Source organism: Ips typographus, linkage group LG12 (assembly GCF_016097725.1).
Source record: "Ips typographus isolate SLU linkage group LG12, UJ_Ityp_2.0, whole genome shotgun sequence".
Lineage (NCBI taxonomy): Eukaryota > Metazoa > Arthropoda > Insecta > Coleoptera > Curculionidae > Ips > Ips typographus.
The window spans coordinates 2337424-2353504 of record NC_138433.1 but is presented as its reverse complement, the minus strand read 5'-3'; the positions used below and the strand labels follow the sequence as shown (position 1 = coordinate 2353504).

Sequence of the window (16081 nt, the reverse complement as noted above, 5' to 3'; positions counted from 1 at the left end):
TTTATACCTCAATGGATAGCTAATAAAACGGGCTTTCTAAAAATATACCCACTTTTGTTTGTGGGTTTACTCGTTTGGCCGCTAGGGGGCTTCAAAGTTGACTAATATTTTCTGGTAATTTTCTATGCCCTCTATTGTTTAACAACCCTGAGTTACTCTCTTATTTGACTGATTACAGTTGTCAGGTGACCGTCTAAGACAAGAGGGTTGTAATATCACGTGACAAATGTCAAAATTTTCTGAACTCTGTCAAAACTTGAAGAACTGTCATTCGTGTCACTTGAAAGTAGTAAATTGGATTAGTTCTAATAAGATTAGTTAGTTCTTACAGAGCGCCGTAAGATCACGTGACATCTGTCAAAACTGTCATTTGCGTCAACTGTCATCTCATTGATTTGAAAGGCTTAAAAATCTACTTTCTCCACCTTAGCTAGTTTAAGGGTAGAAATGTGACGTAAAGCGTCATTTCTCAAAATGTCATTTTTTTTCTGTCAAAAAAATGACAGAAAAGAAAACCGAAACCGGGTCACTTAAAGCAAAACGGACGTCAGATTTGTGTTTCCCAGGCCGGAATTAGTTGAAAACGTCATTTTGCTTGGTTAAATCTAATATGGCCGCGGCTAGTATAGTAGGTTCAACAACTCCCCCACTTTGGGATATATTTTCGTGCATTTGTCCAGAAAATCGTCCGTAACTCGCTTATTTGAAACATTTTGGAAAAACACACTAGAAAACAAAAGAAAGCTAACAAACGGGGCTATCACGTGAGGTTGACAGGACGCGGCTAAGTTGTCCCGTTTGGCCGCTAGAGGGCGTCAAACTTCACTCATTATTTCTGACAACGTACTTTGCAAGACCGTTTGCGCAACCACGAAACTGTTAACGCACATGTGGTAGTATTTGACTTGTTATTTATTACTTATCCCCAAACGGATAAGTTCATCTGTTTAAACTAACGTTCACTCAAAGATAAGGCTCTCGACAAACACTTTATTTATACTCGAAGACCGGAAAAAATACAAGAAATCCACACAATATTGGCTTTTACACGGTTATCAGACAGAGGCAGCACTGTTATCTGGTTTTTTTATGGTCGGTAGAGTAAATACGGTCGAAAATCGCTCGAAACCATTAAGAAATGCAATGGAATTTACCATAAGAGTGGATAAGGGTTGCAAGCAATAATGACCCTAATCAAACGACAGGAATAAGCCTATTTTTTTTTAATCATACTGGGTGGCTGAAAATCATCAATATCCACCCAGTATATTGATTATTAGTCCATGAAACTATAAAAGTCAACAAAAAACTTGTTTGACTAGTTTGACACCTCAATGAACTGATTTGGCATTGGAAGTACATACTGAAGTTGATATTTGACAGCTCTACAGACCGGACTCATTAAAATGACAAACATTGACAGCTCCATGGATCGAATTGAATTAAAGTGACAAGTAGGAATGCCCGTGAAGCTATAAAAGCTACAATTAACGGGTTATTAGCCTAATTTAGTGAAAGTTTTTCAGATTATTAATATTTTAATCCATTTTTACGTACGATAAGCGATTTTAAGTGGGGTCAGGTGATGTTTTGGCTTTTGTTACAGCATGCCAGTGACGAAGCACTAAATTAGGATTTTTATCGAAGTTTTGTTAAAATTTTGCATGCTACTACAACCACTTGTGGCGACATCTATTTGAATCCAGTGTGAATTATTTGTTATTATGACGCTGCGGTTTCTGCGCCCCCTGGCGGCCTAACCGTAAATGTAACTACACTGTCAGAAAGCCTACAGTTCGCTCTATCTTTTCACTTCTCTACATTTTTTCTATAACTTCACAAATAATGGAGTTATTGGGAGTTAAAGAGAAGAGTGCTATTTGAGAGGAATTTTTAAATTAACGGTCGTTTTCAGCGCTCCCTGGCGGCCTAACCGTAAATATAAGTACACTGTCAGAAAGCTTACGATCTGTTCTACCTTTTTACTTCTGTACGTTTTTTCTGTAACTTTACCAATAATGGAGTTATTGGGAGTTAAAGAGAAGAGTGCTATTTGAGGGGAATTTTCAAAATAACGGTCGTTTTCAGCGCTCCCTGGCGGCCTAACCGTAAATATAAGTACACTGTCAGAAAGCCTACAGTTCGCTCTATCTTTTCACTTCTCTACATTTTTTCTGTTACTTCACAAATAATGGAGTTATTGGGAGTTAAACAGAAGTGTGCTATTTGAGGGGAATTTTCAAAATAACGGTCGTTTTCAGCGCTCCCTGGCGGGCTATTTGAGGAGAAATTTCAAAATAACGATCTTTCCTAGCGCCCCCTAGCGGGTCCTTGCAGTTATCTGCTTTTCCTCTATCTGCACACACAACAAAAATCAAAAGTCTGTCAAATGTCAAAATTGATGTTAGAGGTTAGGGTTAAGTACGTTTTACGACTTGATGTTGTTAGTTTGTGGTCCCAAGTTTCGTCACGACTGGTGATCGTCAGGAATTGAAGACATGCCCGCCACTGACGTTCTATATGTATATATATACAGTGTGATATCAAAGTTTTGAGCCTTTTAGGGCCCTTATTAGTCCCGATAAGATAACAAAAACGACTTTATTTATCTACCAGGGGATGGGAAAGTTATCCGGAGGGTTGAATTTAACCGGCATTTGCCCGCATACCGAGGGTTGTGTAAACACGTGACCCGTATACACGAGACATACGGTATAAATGAAATCCATCCGGGAGGATTGTGCATAATAAATTAAGTTTTCAAACGGGGGGAGGGAAAGGGTGTTAATTAATTATTGCTCTTTGACAGTTGACACTTTAAAGACAGACTGCATCACTTTAATTTGACAGCTGACACAAAAATTTGCTATGGAAACCAAATAATGTGACATTTTTCACTTGTTCTGTTACATTCAAACCATACGTAGCTGCAAATCGGGTTGCGTAAGGGTCCAAGTAGCTAAAACCCTTACAACTAATCGCTTTACTACTAAAAGAAGTTTGTAAGAGGAATTTAATTCTCTACAAGTTTCCTCTTCTGCTGTGACAGGTCAGGTGACTGTTTTCAATTAAATAATATACTGGGTCACGTGTGACTTCACTTTTTTGCTGACCAAATTAAAAAAAGCACTTTGGTAATCAATAATGTAATCAAAATGGATCTAGGTTAAGTTAATTCATATACCAGTTACATAAAAGTGATCACGTGAGTGTATCGGATGTATGGAATGTTCAAATCACGTGTGACAGCTGTCAAATTTCGGTTCCTGTCCAGGCAACAAAGAGCTATTTATGTATGTACAAGACGTCACATTGACTTCAGGAGACAAATCAAGCAAGCAAACAGTGCTCGTGACGAATTTTAATGCTGATTTAACGTAACGTTGATGAATACCAATTGGTACGTCGAAAAACCTTTTTGAAAAGAGGGAAAATAACCACTTAAGGGCCACTCGACTGTACGTAACATATTGCCCTTAAATATGCTGGTATTTATTGAGGGTTATTGTCCAACCAGTGGCGCGTAGCACTGAAAACGCCCCAAATTAGGTAAATTAACAGGATAATGCTACGCCCCTGTTTTTACGGGCTTTTAACATCCCGTATTGCTTATCACACCCTAAAAACCTATTAAAATCACCATTATGAGGGTAGTTTTTGGTATTGTGGGAATGTTCCGGTAATTGACATTGTCACGTATTAGTCAATAGTAGGAAAAATTCAGTTTTAATAATTAAAATTGAACTGCTTAAAAACTCTCAGATGTCCCATCCAGCCATGTCGTTTCATTGATTCTGCATCCGCCATGTCCCATCTATTTACACTCGGCTGGTTCATTGATTGGTTTAAAAGTAGACCTAACCTCAATTTTGCCCCAAAAGTCATTCCAACAAAAACTTTCAAGTAATTTCAGTTTTTTTAGTGAAAATTACTGAAAAAGTAGTAGTTTTACAGTTTAGCGGCCAGAAAAACTGACCTGACCCACCTGAAAATCATTATTAATTACTTAGGAGGTACGTAACTTGCTTTTTGGGGCTGTGTCACTGTTTTAGGCTTTTTCAGCCCTTTACCGATTAGTTGTAAGGGTTTTAGTTACTTGGACCCTTACGCAACCCGATTTGCAGCTACGTATGGTTTGAATGTAACAGAACAAGTGAAAAATGTCACAGTCTGAACTACGTTTAATTTAACCGGTGCACTAATCGCCTTAACTGAAACATAGCGTGTCCCATCTAGAGTCATGTAGGGTAATTTCATTGATTGGTGGAAACCTAACCTCGCTTGTCAGTGACAAAACAGTTTTCTAGTAAATTGGGGCTGTTTTCCCTGAAAAACAGTGAAAATGACTGAAACAAGTGTTGTTTTCAGTTGGATGTGCACATTTTGGGGCCCGGTCGGTGTTTTGTGGAGTTTCTGAAAAGTTTGTGTACTTGACTGGGTTTGACCCTTTCCAACACCAACACCAACAAAAACAGGTAGGAAAATGCTATTTTGAACCTTTTGCCAGGCTTTATTAGTGTAAATAAGGCAAAAACCGCACAATTAAATCATGAAACTTGTAGTAACAAGATCACTAAAGCTTTTTGTCCCTTTCTACTGCTTATTTAGAAAATTTTTGCCTAAAATGCAGTTCTTTGACACTGGTTAGGCTGAGTTAAACAACAATACAAAACTAGGTGGTGATTTGAATGTGACAGATCAAGTGCTTAAATATCACAGTCAAAACAACACTTAGGGACGCTACTTTCACTTTAGAACAATTTTACTTCAAAAATCTAAAAAAATCAGTCATTTCTACGGAAATAGGACAGAATAAATTTATCCGGAGGTGAAAATACCAGTCTTTAACGTAAAAATGAATAAAACAGTCGCAGTGAACTGGATAGGACACGACGTGTCCTCTCTAGTTATGCTGTGCCTCTGTGTGATTCATTTACCTAACCTAACCTCACTTTCAGGTCAAATGTCGTTCGGTAAACAATTTTCAAGGAAATCCAGTTTTTTCCAACAAAAACCCAGAAAAATGAATGAAAAAGTGCTGTTTTCCAGTTTGGTGGGCACATTTGGAACCCTGACAGTGTTTTGTGGGGTCACACCCAGTCTGGAGCGCTTCTGAAAGGTTTCTAGACTTGGATGACTGGTTTAACTTTTTCCAGCACCAACACAGGTAGGAAAATGCTATTTTTGAACCTTTCGTACGCTTTTAGCACATTCTCTCAATGCCAATTAGGCTAAATAAATAGTTCTTGCCTTAAATGCAGTTTCCTGGCACTCGTTAGGTTGGTTTAAACGACAATTCAAAACTAAGTGGTGATTTGAATGTGACAGATCAAGTGCAAAAGAAATCACAGTCAAAACAACACTTAGGGAGGGTACTTTCACTTCAGAACAATTTTACGTCAAATTGACTTTGACAAGGTTACAAAATTGACTGTTTTTACATTGAAAAGCCCCAAACTCTGCTCTACCAAACACTTTAAGTGACATTTTGACGTATCTGTCAAAATAACCGTACGGCCCTGATTCTTGACACTGAAAAGTGTTTGTTTTTCAGTTTGATGGACACTGTGGAGTTTAACTAGTTCCTGAAGGATTGTGTACCTGGAAGATTTGTTATATTTAGGCGACTGGTTAACAACACCGAGAAATTCAGGTAAGTGAAGTGTTAAATTTTTATTTCCTAACCTAATTTGACAACAAAACTACTTTTTTTTTAATAACCTCAAAGTGGGTCTACAATGTGTCCCTTGGGGACGGTTCGCAACTGTCAACCAAGCAATTAGTGGTCACCACTTGTTTGTAGTAACCTGCCGAGGCTTTGGCAGTCCTAGTTTTCTCCTCGCTGTCAAAATCCACGTGATAATGCCCCAGATTAACCCTGCAATTAGTCTCTAAGTAAACAAGCCTTTGGGTGGGGGGAAAGTAACTTACAACCAACCAGCATACCACTCTACGTCATTCAGCAAACTCCAGGCCATGTAACCGGTCAAATTGACGCCATCTTTGTACATTGCGTCGTTGAGGTTGCTCAGGTAGAGTTTGTGGTAGCGCCCTCTCGTGTCCAGGTCGTCAAGTTCGTTACCAGAGTCGTGGTAACCGTTTTCGGTTACTATGATACCTTTGTCGTCACCGTAAGTGTCGCGGATCCAGGTCACTAAGTGACGCGCACCCCAAGGAACCACCTAAGTACAGTTCTATGACGTATTAAGAAGTGGGGGGGGGGGTTTCAAGGGCTTACTTTGAACCAATCAGAAACAGTCTTTTCCCAATCGTCTGGTTGGTAAGTGTAGACGGAAATGTCCGAGTAAACGCTCACTTCGTTGATGTCAACGTCTTCAATGGCTTGTCCCAGTACAGTGGTGTACATGTTGATGGTTAGGTAGTCGTAGGTTCCTGAAATTTTAGCCCAATTTTAGGTTAGAAATTAACTTATTTTTGAATTTCTTGAACCTTTAATTTCTTCCTTTTCTTCTTCGGTAAAAGCAGGTAATCTTGATTGGGCGAAACCTTGCTGAAGACTTCTAGCCTCAATGCGTTCCTTCATAATGTCCGGGTAGTCTCCGTAAACGATTGGATTGGCATACCAACCGTACTAAACCAAATTTTGTCTTAGTTAACTTAGTTTCAGGGGAGCCAATAACAATTGACCTGAATGTCACATGATTTTGACACCAAAGACATTGACATTTCCTTCAGAAGCAGCTTTCGAAAAACCTTCGACGAAAAACTGTCTGAGGCTAACTTTGGACAGTTGTCACGTGGTTGACAGTTGTCACGTGACTGTTTATCTTGATTATGACGTCACAACTGTTAAACACACTCGTCCAGACAGCTGTAAAGTGCATTTTTCTACACTTTCTCTTTTTTAACTTCACGTTCCCAATTGAAATTAATTTTGACAGTTGCGACATAGTTGACAGCTGTCACGTGATATTAAAACACTGTTTAACTTGACTGTGACGTCACAGCTGTCAAAAACCAGTCCATAAAACTGTCAAGTCAATTACATTCAACGAAATGTAAAATTTTCAATTTTACTGCATCGGATTGTTGCTTGAGACTAGTTTTGACATGGTTGACAGCTGTCACGTGACGTTAAGATACTGTTTAACTTGACTGTGACGTCACAGCTGTCAAAAACCAGTCCATAAAACTGTCAAGTCAATTACATTCAACGAAATGTAAAATTTTCAATTTTACTGCACCGCATTGTTGTTTGAGACTAGTTTTGACATTTTTGACATGGTTGACAGCTGTCACGTGACGTTAAGATACTGTTTAACTTGACTGTGACGTCACAGCTGTCAAAAATCAGTCCATAAAACTGTCAAGTCGATTACATTCAACGAAATGTAAAATTTTCAATTTTACTGCACCGCATTGTTGTTTGAGACTGGTTTTGACATGGTTGACAGCTGTCACGTGACGTCAAGACACTTTTTAACCGGATTGTAACTTTACAACTGTCAAACATTAGCCCGTGAAGCTGTAAAGTTTCATTGAATGCAAGAAGCTTTTAAACGTTTCCTGAACTTCCAGAAGTCTCTAAAAGCATTCAGAATCTTCCAAATACTATCCAGAAGGTTCTTGAACCTTCCAGATGGTTCTAGAAGCCTTCAGAAATTTCCAAAAACGTTCCGGAACAATCCAGAAACATTTAAATGTTCCCTGAACTGCTAGTTACTCTCCCAAAATCGAGAAAAAAGGCTCTTTCAAGCTAATTGGCCTTCTAGGGTCACGTGACTGTTTTGTTTACATTTCTAGCGTAACTTTTACCTGTCACGAGACTTGTCAAGCTTGTGACTAATCTACAAAGGTCACGTGAGTGTTGTTTGTCCTCCAGGAGTTGAGAAAAATGACGGCTGGAGGACAGCTTTGAATTATTATTTTTGCTGATATTTGAAGGTTTCAATTTTTTTCTCGACGCTTTTGAGAACTTTTCCAGCTTGTAATTGGTCTAAAGAGGTCACGTGACTATCGTGCGTGTTCATGCAGGTTTGTTTGTCTTCCAGGAGTTGAGAAAAATGGCGGCTGGAGGACAGCTTTGAATTATCATTTTTGCTGATATTTGAACGTTTCAAAATTTGTTTTCGAGACTTTTGAGAACTTTTCCAGGTTGTAATTGGTCTAAAGAGGTCACGTGACTATTGTGCGTGTTCATGCAGGTTTGTTTGTCCTCCAGGAGTTGAGAAAATGGCGGCTGGAGGACAGTTTTGAATAATCGTTTTTGCTGATATTGGAACGTTTAAAAATTTGTTTTCAATCTTGTAATTGGTGGACAGAGATCACGTGACTGTTGTGCATGCTCTGAACGGTGTTTAGCATGTGAATTGAGTTGGAAAGTGGGCCAAAAAATAATTTCTTGTCTGATTGGACAGGGACAACTTACGGTCATCAAATTTGCCCGTTCAGCGGCCTCAATGTCAGCTGTAGAATTGGAAGCTGGCTCGATCCAGCTCTCGTCAATCACCATCGACACTTTACCTGAAGGAACAAACCAGAGGTGAACCAGAAATTTGTAATTTTGTGAGGTTAGTACCGTTTTGGGTCGCCCTGTATTTTTCGTCGTAGAGTCGATACGCTTTGGCGTGGGCTCTGAGCAAATTGTGGGCGCAAATGTAGCCCCCAATGCCCGATTGCAACCTGTCTTGGGGCGAAATGCCGCCCGAATCGTAGCCACCTTGACAGGTTTGTTTCGGTTCGTTGAAGGTGACCCACCATTTGACGTCATCGCCGTAGGTTTGGAAGAGCAGATCGGCGTAGTCGACGAACGCGTTGATGATGAGACTCTTTGAGTGAAAAGTGAGGTTAGAAGCGTGTTTTTAACGGTCGTTTTGAGTTGTGGTACCTCGTTGAGGAAACCTCCCTCGTCCTCCAACGCTCTGGGGTTGTCCCAATGGTGCATGGTCACCAATGGTTCGATATTGTTGGCCTTCAGGCTGGTGATCAGGTGTTGGTAGTAGTCGAGACCTGAAAACCGACCGAGTTAGCGCAGAACAAGCAATTTTGGTGGGGGTGGACAAACCAGCTTGGTTGATATTGTCGATATGGCCGTTTGGTAGGATTCTGGCCCAGGCGATCGAAAATCTGTAAGTGTTTACTCCTTGTTCCACCAGCAATGCTAGAAAACAAACGAGAGTGAGAGAGAGAAGAAGAAAAATTGCAGAAACGTCTGACAGCTGTCAAATCATATAAAACTGTCAAGTTCAAAACAAGCCATTCCAAGGATGAAGAATGGCACATTTCAAAGCTAGAAAGCCAACGAGAGTGAGAGAGAAAACAAGAAACGTCTGACAGCTGTCACTGTGAAGTACTATACGTCTGATTTTGACAAACAAAATTCAATCTGCCTTTATCACTACATAATCCAGTTATGTGACATTTTTAATAGAAGTGCTATATAGGGTGGTAAAAGGTCGTTTTCAAGGGCCACAAAATAGTATATTGAATCACCCTGTAATTCTTCAAATAACCGAATTATGGGCTGTTAAAGTGGGAACTGTCAAACTCAGTCTTGAAATTATATCGGACAGTTGTGACGTGGCTGACAGGTGTCACGTGACTATAAAACACTATTTACCTTGATTGTGACGTCACAACTGTCAAAAAACCGCCAAGGAAGGTATAAAGTGCATTTCAATCAACGAAACTTAAAACTTTCTCTTTTATACCTTCACGTTGCTAATTCAAACTAATTTTGACAGTTGTGACGTGGCTGACAGCTGTCACGTTACTATAAAACTCAATTTACCTTGATTGTGACGTCACAACTGTCAAGAAGCCGCCAAGGAAGCTGTAAAGTCGTAATTCGTGCGACGAAAATTAAAACTTTCACTTTTATAGCTTTACGGTGCCTAAATGAGACTAATTTTGAGTGTTGTGACGTGGCTGACAGCCGTCACGTGATATTAAGACGGTTGTCAACGTGATTGTGACGTCACAACTGTCAAACAATCGTCCGTGAAGCCGTAAAGTCCGTTTCGTTCGACGGAATCTATGTGACGTATTTGCCCTTCCGTGCAATTCTCACAGCCGACATTTTGACAGTTGTCAGACACGTGGCAGGCTGTCAAACTGTTTTTAGACTCGATTACCGGTGTGAATCGATTTGACAGATGTCAATTTTTTTGTCAAACCACACTTAAGCTGAAGTGGGGTTTAGACCAGGATTTTTCCACTCTTAAAATTACAGTTGGCGCTTGACAGCTGTCAGTTGTCATATTACAAGATTTGACAGGTGTCAAATAAGCTTACCGATGTCCTCGTCCACTTTGTGGTAAGAATCGCATGCTTCGTCGCCATTTTGATTGGCGGGGAACCAATCGGGATGGTTGTGGGCGTCGTAGTCCCAAACGCTTTCGCCTTTAGAAAACCGTTAACCCAAATTAACTTGGTTAACCTAAAAAATGGAGGTTTGTCTTACCTTTTCCATCGGCGTCCCATCCTCCTTCCACTTGGTAAGCCGCGGAGGCGTAGCCCCACATGAATCCGTCGGGGAAAGCCACGTTGCTTACCTCCTCTGATTCGGCAAAAAGGTGGGCGTGGCTGCCTGGAGTACCGGCAGCATTGCTGGTAAGCTCCAATGGTAAGTTCACAACGTCTAAACCAATTGACAATGACTTACCTGCTAGTGACAGCTGTCACCAATATGGCGACCACTAAAAACTTCATATTTTTAGTGGACTAAAACACAAAATTAAGTAAAGTAAACTAATTACTCCAAAATGATGTCTGATATATATATATATAGTCCAGTTCAAACCACTTGACAGCTGATATCAGCTTGTTTACTATTTAGTTGCATTATCATCTCGTAATATGTTAATTATGCACGCGAAAACAAAAAAAAATACAAAACACTTGTAAAAATTATTGATTGGAGTGTACAAATTTCAAATACATACTTAGAGTACTAGTTACCAGGCAAAACACCGCATTGTACAGGGAAAATCAAATCAAATTGACGTGACGTCACTAGCAATTCGCCAGTCGGTGAAAGTTGATCTAAACTATAGTGAAAATCAAATCAAATTGCCGGGACGTCACTATCGATTTTTGACCGGCGTGACCTTGTTTCGTTAATAGACACTAATTGGCGGAAAGTGTCACGTGACTTGAAAAATTGTCAAAATGGTGGAAGATTCCTTTAAAATTACAGGAAAAGCAAATCAAAAAGTTGTTCGTTGAAATAATGAGAAAACGATTCAAATTTTCAGTCGAAATTAATGGTTCTGTCACTCCTTTGTCCTGTCGTACACTCCCTCATGAAAGTCAAATTCGGTAGAAAAAATTAATATTTAAAAGCCGTCATTTTTCTACATTATTCAGGTTGTGTCGACTTGAATACGAAGCCATTTGCAACACAAATAAAGGAAGAGCCTTTGCCCAAGATTAATTATTGTTATTATTGTACATACAGGGTGGTCCACCAGGAGAGATAATTTAAGAAAAGGTCGGAAAAATATTGATCAACTTTGACGCCCTCTACCGGCCAAACGGTCCAACTTAACCAGGTCCTGTCAACCTCACGTGATAGCCCCATTCATTGTCTATCTACGATCATCTGACACGTTTATACGGAACGTTTCAAATAAGCGAGTTATTCACGATTTTTTTAGGAAAATGCCCCTGAAATTTTGTTCAAAAATCATGGTTTTGACTGACCGCGGCCATATTGGATTTCAACCTGTCAAGTAGACCATTTTAACTAATTTTGGCGCGTGGAACACGAATCCGGTGTTCGTTTTGCCGTAACTGCCACCATTTTGTCACTAACCTTAAATTTGTGTGACACACCCTAAACAAATGACACTTGTCAAAATATGGACGAAAAAAACTACCGAAGGAGCGTAAAAATTCACTGAATTGAATTTTATACCTTTATGGGTAATATTTTGACAGGTGTCGTAAATGTGACACCTGTCAAAACTAGCCCCGTGAAGCTATAAAAGTACGAAACACACTTGACAGCATGTAAATGAGTAAAGTTCAACTAAACTACATTTTATTGGTTTATGTGTGTCATTTTGACAGTTATGACATTTGGCTCGATTGATTTACACATATCTTGAACTGTCATAAACGTGACAACTGTCAAAATCTGTCTCATAAAACTATAAAACTACAAAACTTTTTAAAAAAATTGGAAATGAGTAAATATTAACTGAATTGCACTTTATAGCTTTATGGGTATTATTTTGACAGTTCTGACATTGGGGACGTGTGTTTTACACGTAATTTGACATGTCGTGAATCTGACAACTGTCAAAATTTGTCCTATAAAGCTATAAAACAAGAAAACACACTTGAAAGAATGTGAATGAGTAAAAATTTACTAAATTGCATTTTATAGCTTTATGAGTGTCATTTTGACAGTTCTGACATTGGGGCCGTGTGTTTTACACTTAATTTGCATTGGCTTGAACGTGACAACTGTCAAAATATATCCCATGAAGCTATAAAACAAATGAAAGTCCGAAAAAAGTTAATTAACTTTGACGCTCTCTAGCGACCAAACGGTACAACTTAGGTCGGTCCTGTCAACGTCACGTGATAGCCCCATTCATCAGCTATCTTTGATCATTTGATGTGCCTATACAGAATGTTTCAAATAAGCGAGTTATTAACGTTTTTTTGTAAAAGTGCACTGAATTTTGGTTCTAAAGTGGGTTTTTCTTGGCCTACTATACTGACCGCCGCCATATTCGATTTCAACCTGTCAAAGTGGCCATTTTAATTAATTTTACCGTGTAAAACACAAATTCATTTTGCTATAACTGCCACCATTTTGTCATTAACCTTGAAATTAGGGCATTTTTGACAGTTTCAAGTTTTGAGATACTTTTAGATGAATTTTCTGGAATATCTCCTAAACTAGTAGAGATACGGAAAAAATGCAAAAAACGAAAATTACGTCAAAAAGGTTAAAGAAACTGAATCCGGATTTAAAACGATCAATTTCCTACTGGAATTGCATACAGGGTGACCAAACTCAAACACATTCCACTTTTTGGCTCACCCTGTTTAACAGAGATTGACAAGGTAGTTTTGGAGCACTCCACTGTAAAGAGGACGAAAAAAGGGATTTTTTGAGTGGTTAACCGTTGCTGTATCTCAAAAACTGGCTGAGATATGGCCTGCCAAAGTTTTGAGGGTGTTTTAGAGGAAAATGGGAGTTTCTGATCCCCAAAATGGATTTTCCGGAATATCTCCTGAACTAGTAGAGATACGAAAACAGTCTAAGGAATGAAAAATCAGTGAAAAACCCTAAAGAAACTGAATCCGGACTTTAAACTGGCAATTTTCTACTGGAATTGCATACAGGGTGACCAAACTCAAACAACTTTCATTTTTTGGTTCACCCTGTATAACAGAGACTGTTAAGGTGGTTTTGGATTACACCATTGGAAAGAGGAGAGAAAAAGGGATTTTTTGAGTGGTTTCCCGTTGCTGTATCTCAAAAACTGACTGAGATATAACCGGTTAAAGTTTTGAGTGTCTTTCAGAGGAAAGGGGGAGTTTTTGGCCCTCAGAATGGATTTTCCGAAATATCTCCTAAACTAGTAGAGATGCGAAAACAGTGCAAGGAATGAAAAATCAGTGAAAACCCCTAAAGAAACTGGATCCACAGTTTGAACGACTTCAGAATACTACCACCCTGTATTATGACGTCACGGAGTGGTACAGTCGCAACCAAAAAAAATTCTTACATAAATATGGTTTTAAGGTGAAAGCGAATTATTCAGCAAAAACTGGTTCCAATGAGAGTGAAAGCAAGGTGATGGTACTTTTCCGTATATCCTGGCTTGGGGTTACCTAATCTCTATTGAAATAAAAACGGAAGACAAAAGTGGTGGTTAAATATGGCGGCGGTATATAATATGGCTTTGGTACTTGAAAACAATCAGTTGTGACGTCATCGTGTTTTCAGTCTGAAAGTGGCATTAGCCGAAACTAAATATACAGTCGGATTCGCGAAAGTTGGGCGTCACGTGACAAAGGCTAGTTACAACAACCTTGAGTGGTGTAAAGTGGCTTCGGTCACGTGGTCATGGTCAACTTTCGCGAATCCGACTGTATCTAAATTTGACTCGATGGAAATTAAAAACAATTTGTGTGTGGCGTGTCTGTTGGTTTCGTTTTTGACCCCGACAAAGCCAATCTAAGACAATTGATGTAACAGCTGCTTAATGCAGCTAAATTAGTTGAAAAGGAGACACGTTATTGTGTCGTGACAACGTTATTTTTTAAGAAAATCCGACGTTTTTCAGGCGATTCTAACCCTTAAAATCACCGTAATTAGCGCCGTTTTTAGCTTGCGGTTCGTCCACAAACTAAAGTGTAATTTTACGCCATTTTTGAAAAAAAGAACGCTGGTAAAAAGCGCTAATATAGTCGGTTTCACGAAACTTGACCTTGCGTATACTAAAATTCAAACAACATTGCCTTGGCGTCATTTCGAGCGTCAGATTTTAGGTCACGTGAGTGACCGTTATTTTCGCGGATTTTCTTAATTTTTAACGGTCACGTGACGTTCTGTCAATTTAACTTCGTTAGGGTCACGTGACTTTCCGTATTTTTCTCGCAATTTAACGTTCGAATCACGTGGTCACGCGTTTATTGTCGAGTTGTGTGAATTTCCATTTTGAGATTAAATAGACACTTGTAGCAACAAATTAATCAATTTGTGTCTAATTGGTTATTCTGCTAAACCACTCTAAGTATCCTCTAGATAATCCAAAAGGTTATTCTCCGCTAAAAATTGGTTAATTAACCAATTTGGCCGCTAGAGGGCTTCAAACTTTGTTAAAGTTTTCTGATCAATTTTCATGCACTGTTACGTTTCAACCCAAATAACTGCCTTATTTGACTGACAAGGTATGCACTTTTATATGTCGATGGATAGCTAATGAAATGGGCTTTCCACTGATACGCGACATTAGTTGATTGGTTTAATAGTTTGGCCGCTAGAGGGCTTCAAACAAGACCAAAGTTTCCTGTCCAATTTTCGTGCACTGTTTTGTTTAAACTTGGAAAACGACCTTATTTGATCAACAAGGTTTAGACTTTTATATGTCGATGGATAGCTAATGAAATGGGCTTTCTAACCCTATAATAAATTTATAAGAAATTTATAAAATAGCCAAAAAAATATCACGTAACCTTAAAAAAAATCACAATGGTGGAAAAGTCATGTGTTCTTAGAAAATAGAAAATCTTGACAGTTTTGACGTTGATGACAGTTGGCACATGATCCTAGAATACTATTTACTTAGACAGTCACGTGACAACTGTCAAAATAGTCATCATAAACTGGAAAACCTACCAAATCTCAAGTAGGGCAAGAAAACTTATCAAAACTGTGATTCTTATTGTTTTTGAACAAATTTTGACGGTTTTTACGTTGAGGACAATTGGCACGTGATCCTAAAATACTATTTACGAAGACAGTCACATGACAACTGTCAAAATAACCATCATAAACTGAAAAACCTGTCACATCTCAAGTACTGCATGTATACTCTACAAAATTGTAATTCTTATGGTTTCTGAACAAATTTTGACAGTTTTGACGTGAATGACAGTTGGCACGTGATCCTAGAATACTATTTACGCAGACAGTCACGTGATAAATGTCAAAATACTCGTCATAAACTGGAAAACCTATCAAATCTCAAGTAGGGCAAGAAAACTTAACAAAACTGTGATTCTTATCGTTTTTGAACAAATTTTGACAGTTTTGACGTTAATGACAGTTAGCACGTGATCGTAGAATACTATTTACTTAGACAGTCACGTGACAACAGTCAAAATAATCATCATAAACTGAAAAATCTGTCAAATCTCAAGTACTGCAAGACAAGTTAACAAAACTGGGATTTTTATCGTTTCTGATCAAATTGTGACAGTTTTGACGTTAATGACAGTTGTCACGTGATTCTAAAACACTATTTATTTAGACAGTCACGTGAAAACAGTCAAAATAATCATCATAAACTGAAAAACCTGTCAAATCTCAAGTACTGCATCTAAACTCTACAAAACTGTGATTCTTATGGTTTCTGGGCAAATTTTGACAGTT

General features: G+C 38.8%; 1 protein-coding gene and 1 long non-coding RNA gene across 3 annotated transcripts; one reads left to right on the top strand and one right to left on the bottom strand.

Moving 5' to 3' along the window:
* The first annotated feature begins 3979 nt into the window (after positions 1-3979).
* LOC145736845 (uncharacterized) lies at positions 3980-6182 on the top strand. Of its 2 annotated transcripts, XR_014180126.1 has the most exons (3): positions 4269-4475; positions 4959-5167; positions 5555-6182. It is a non-coding gene; the product is annotated as an uncharacterized LOC145736845 (long non-coding RNA). The 2 variants fall into 2 exon arrangements; XR_014180127.1 differs by lacking the exon at positions 4959-5167 and having other exon boundaries at positions 3980-4475.
* Positions 5659-10780, bottom strand: LOC145736828 (myrosinase 1-like). Its single transcript, XM_081991256.1, has 11 exons — positions 10625-10780; positions 10424-10569; positions 10255-10362; positions 9026-9121; positions 8849-8970; positions 8540-8789; positions 8390-8484; positions 6451-6592; positions 6239-6393; positions 5932-6182; positions 5659-5878 (listed from the first exon to the last, which is right to left on the bottom strand). The coding sequence occupies exons 1-11, from the start codon at positions 10669-10671 to the stop codon at positions 5734-5736; spliced, it is 1557 nt and encodes a 518-aa protein (XP_081847382.1). The 5' UTR covers positions 10672-10780; the 3' UTR covers positions 5659-5733.
* Positions 10781-16081: the final 5301 nt, after the last annotated feature.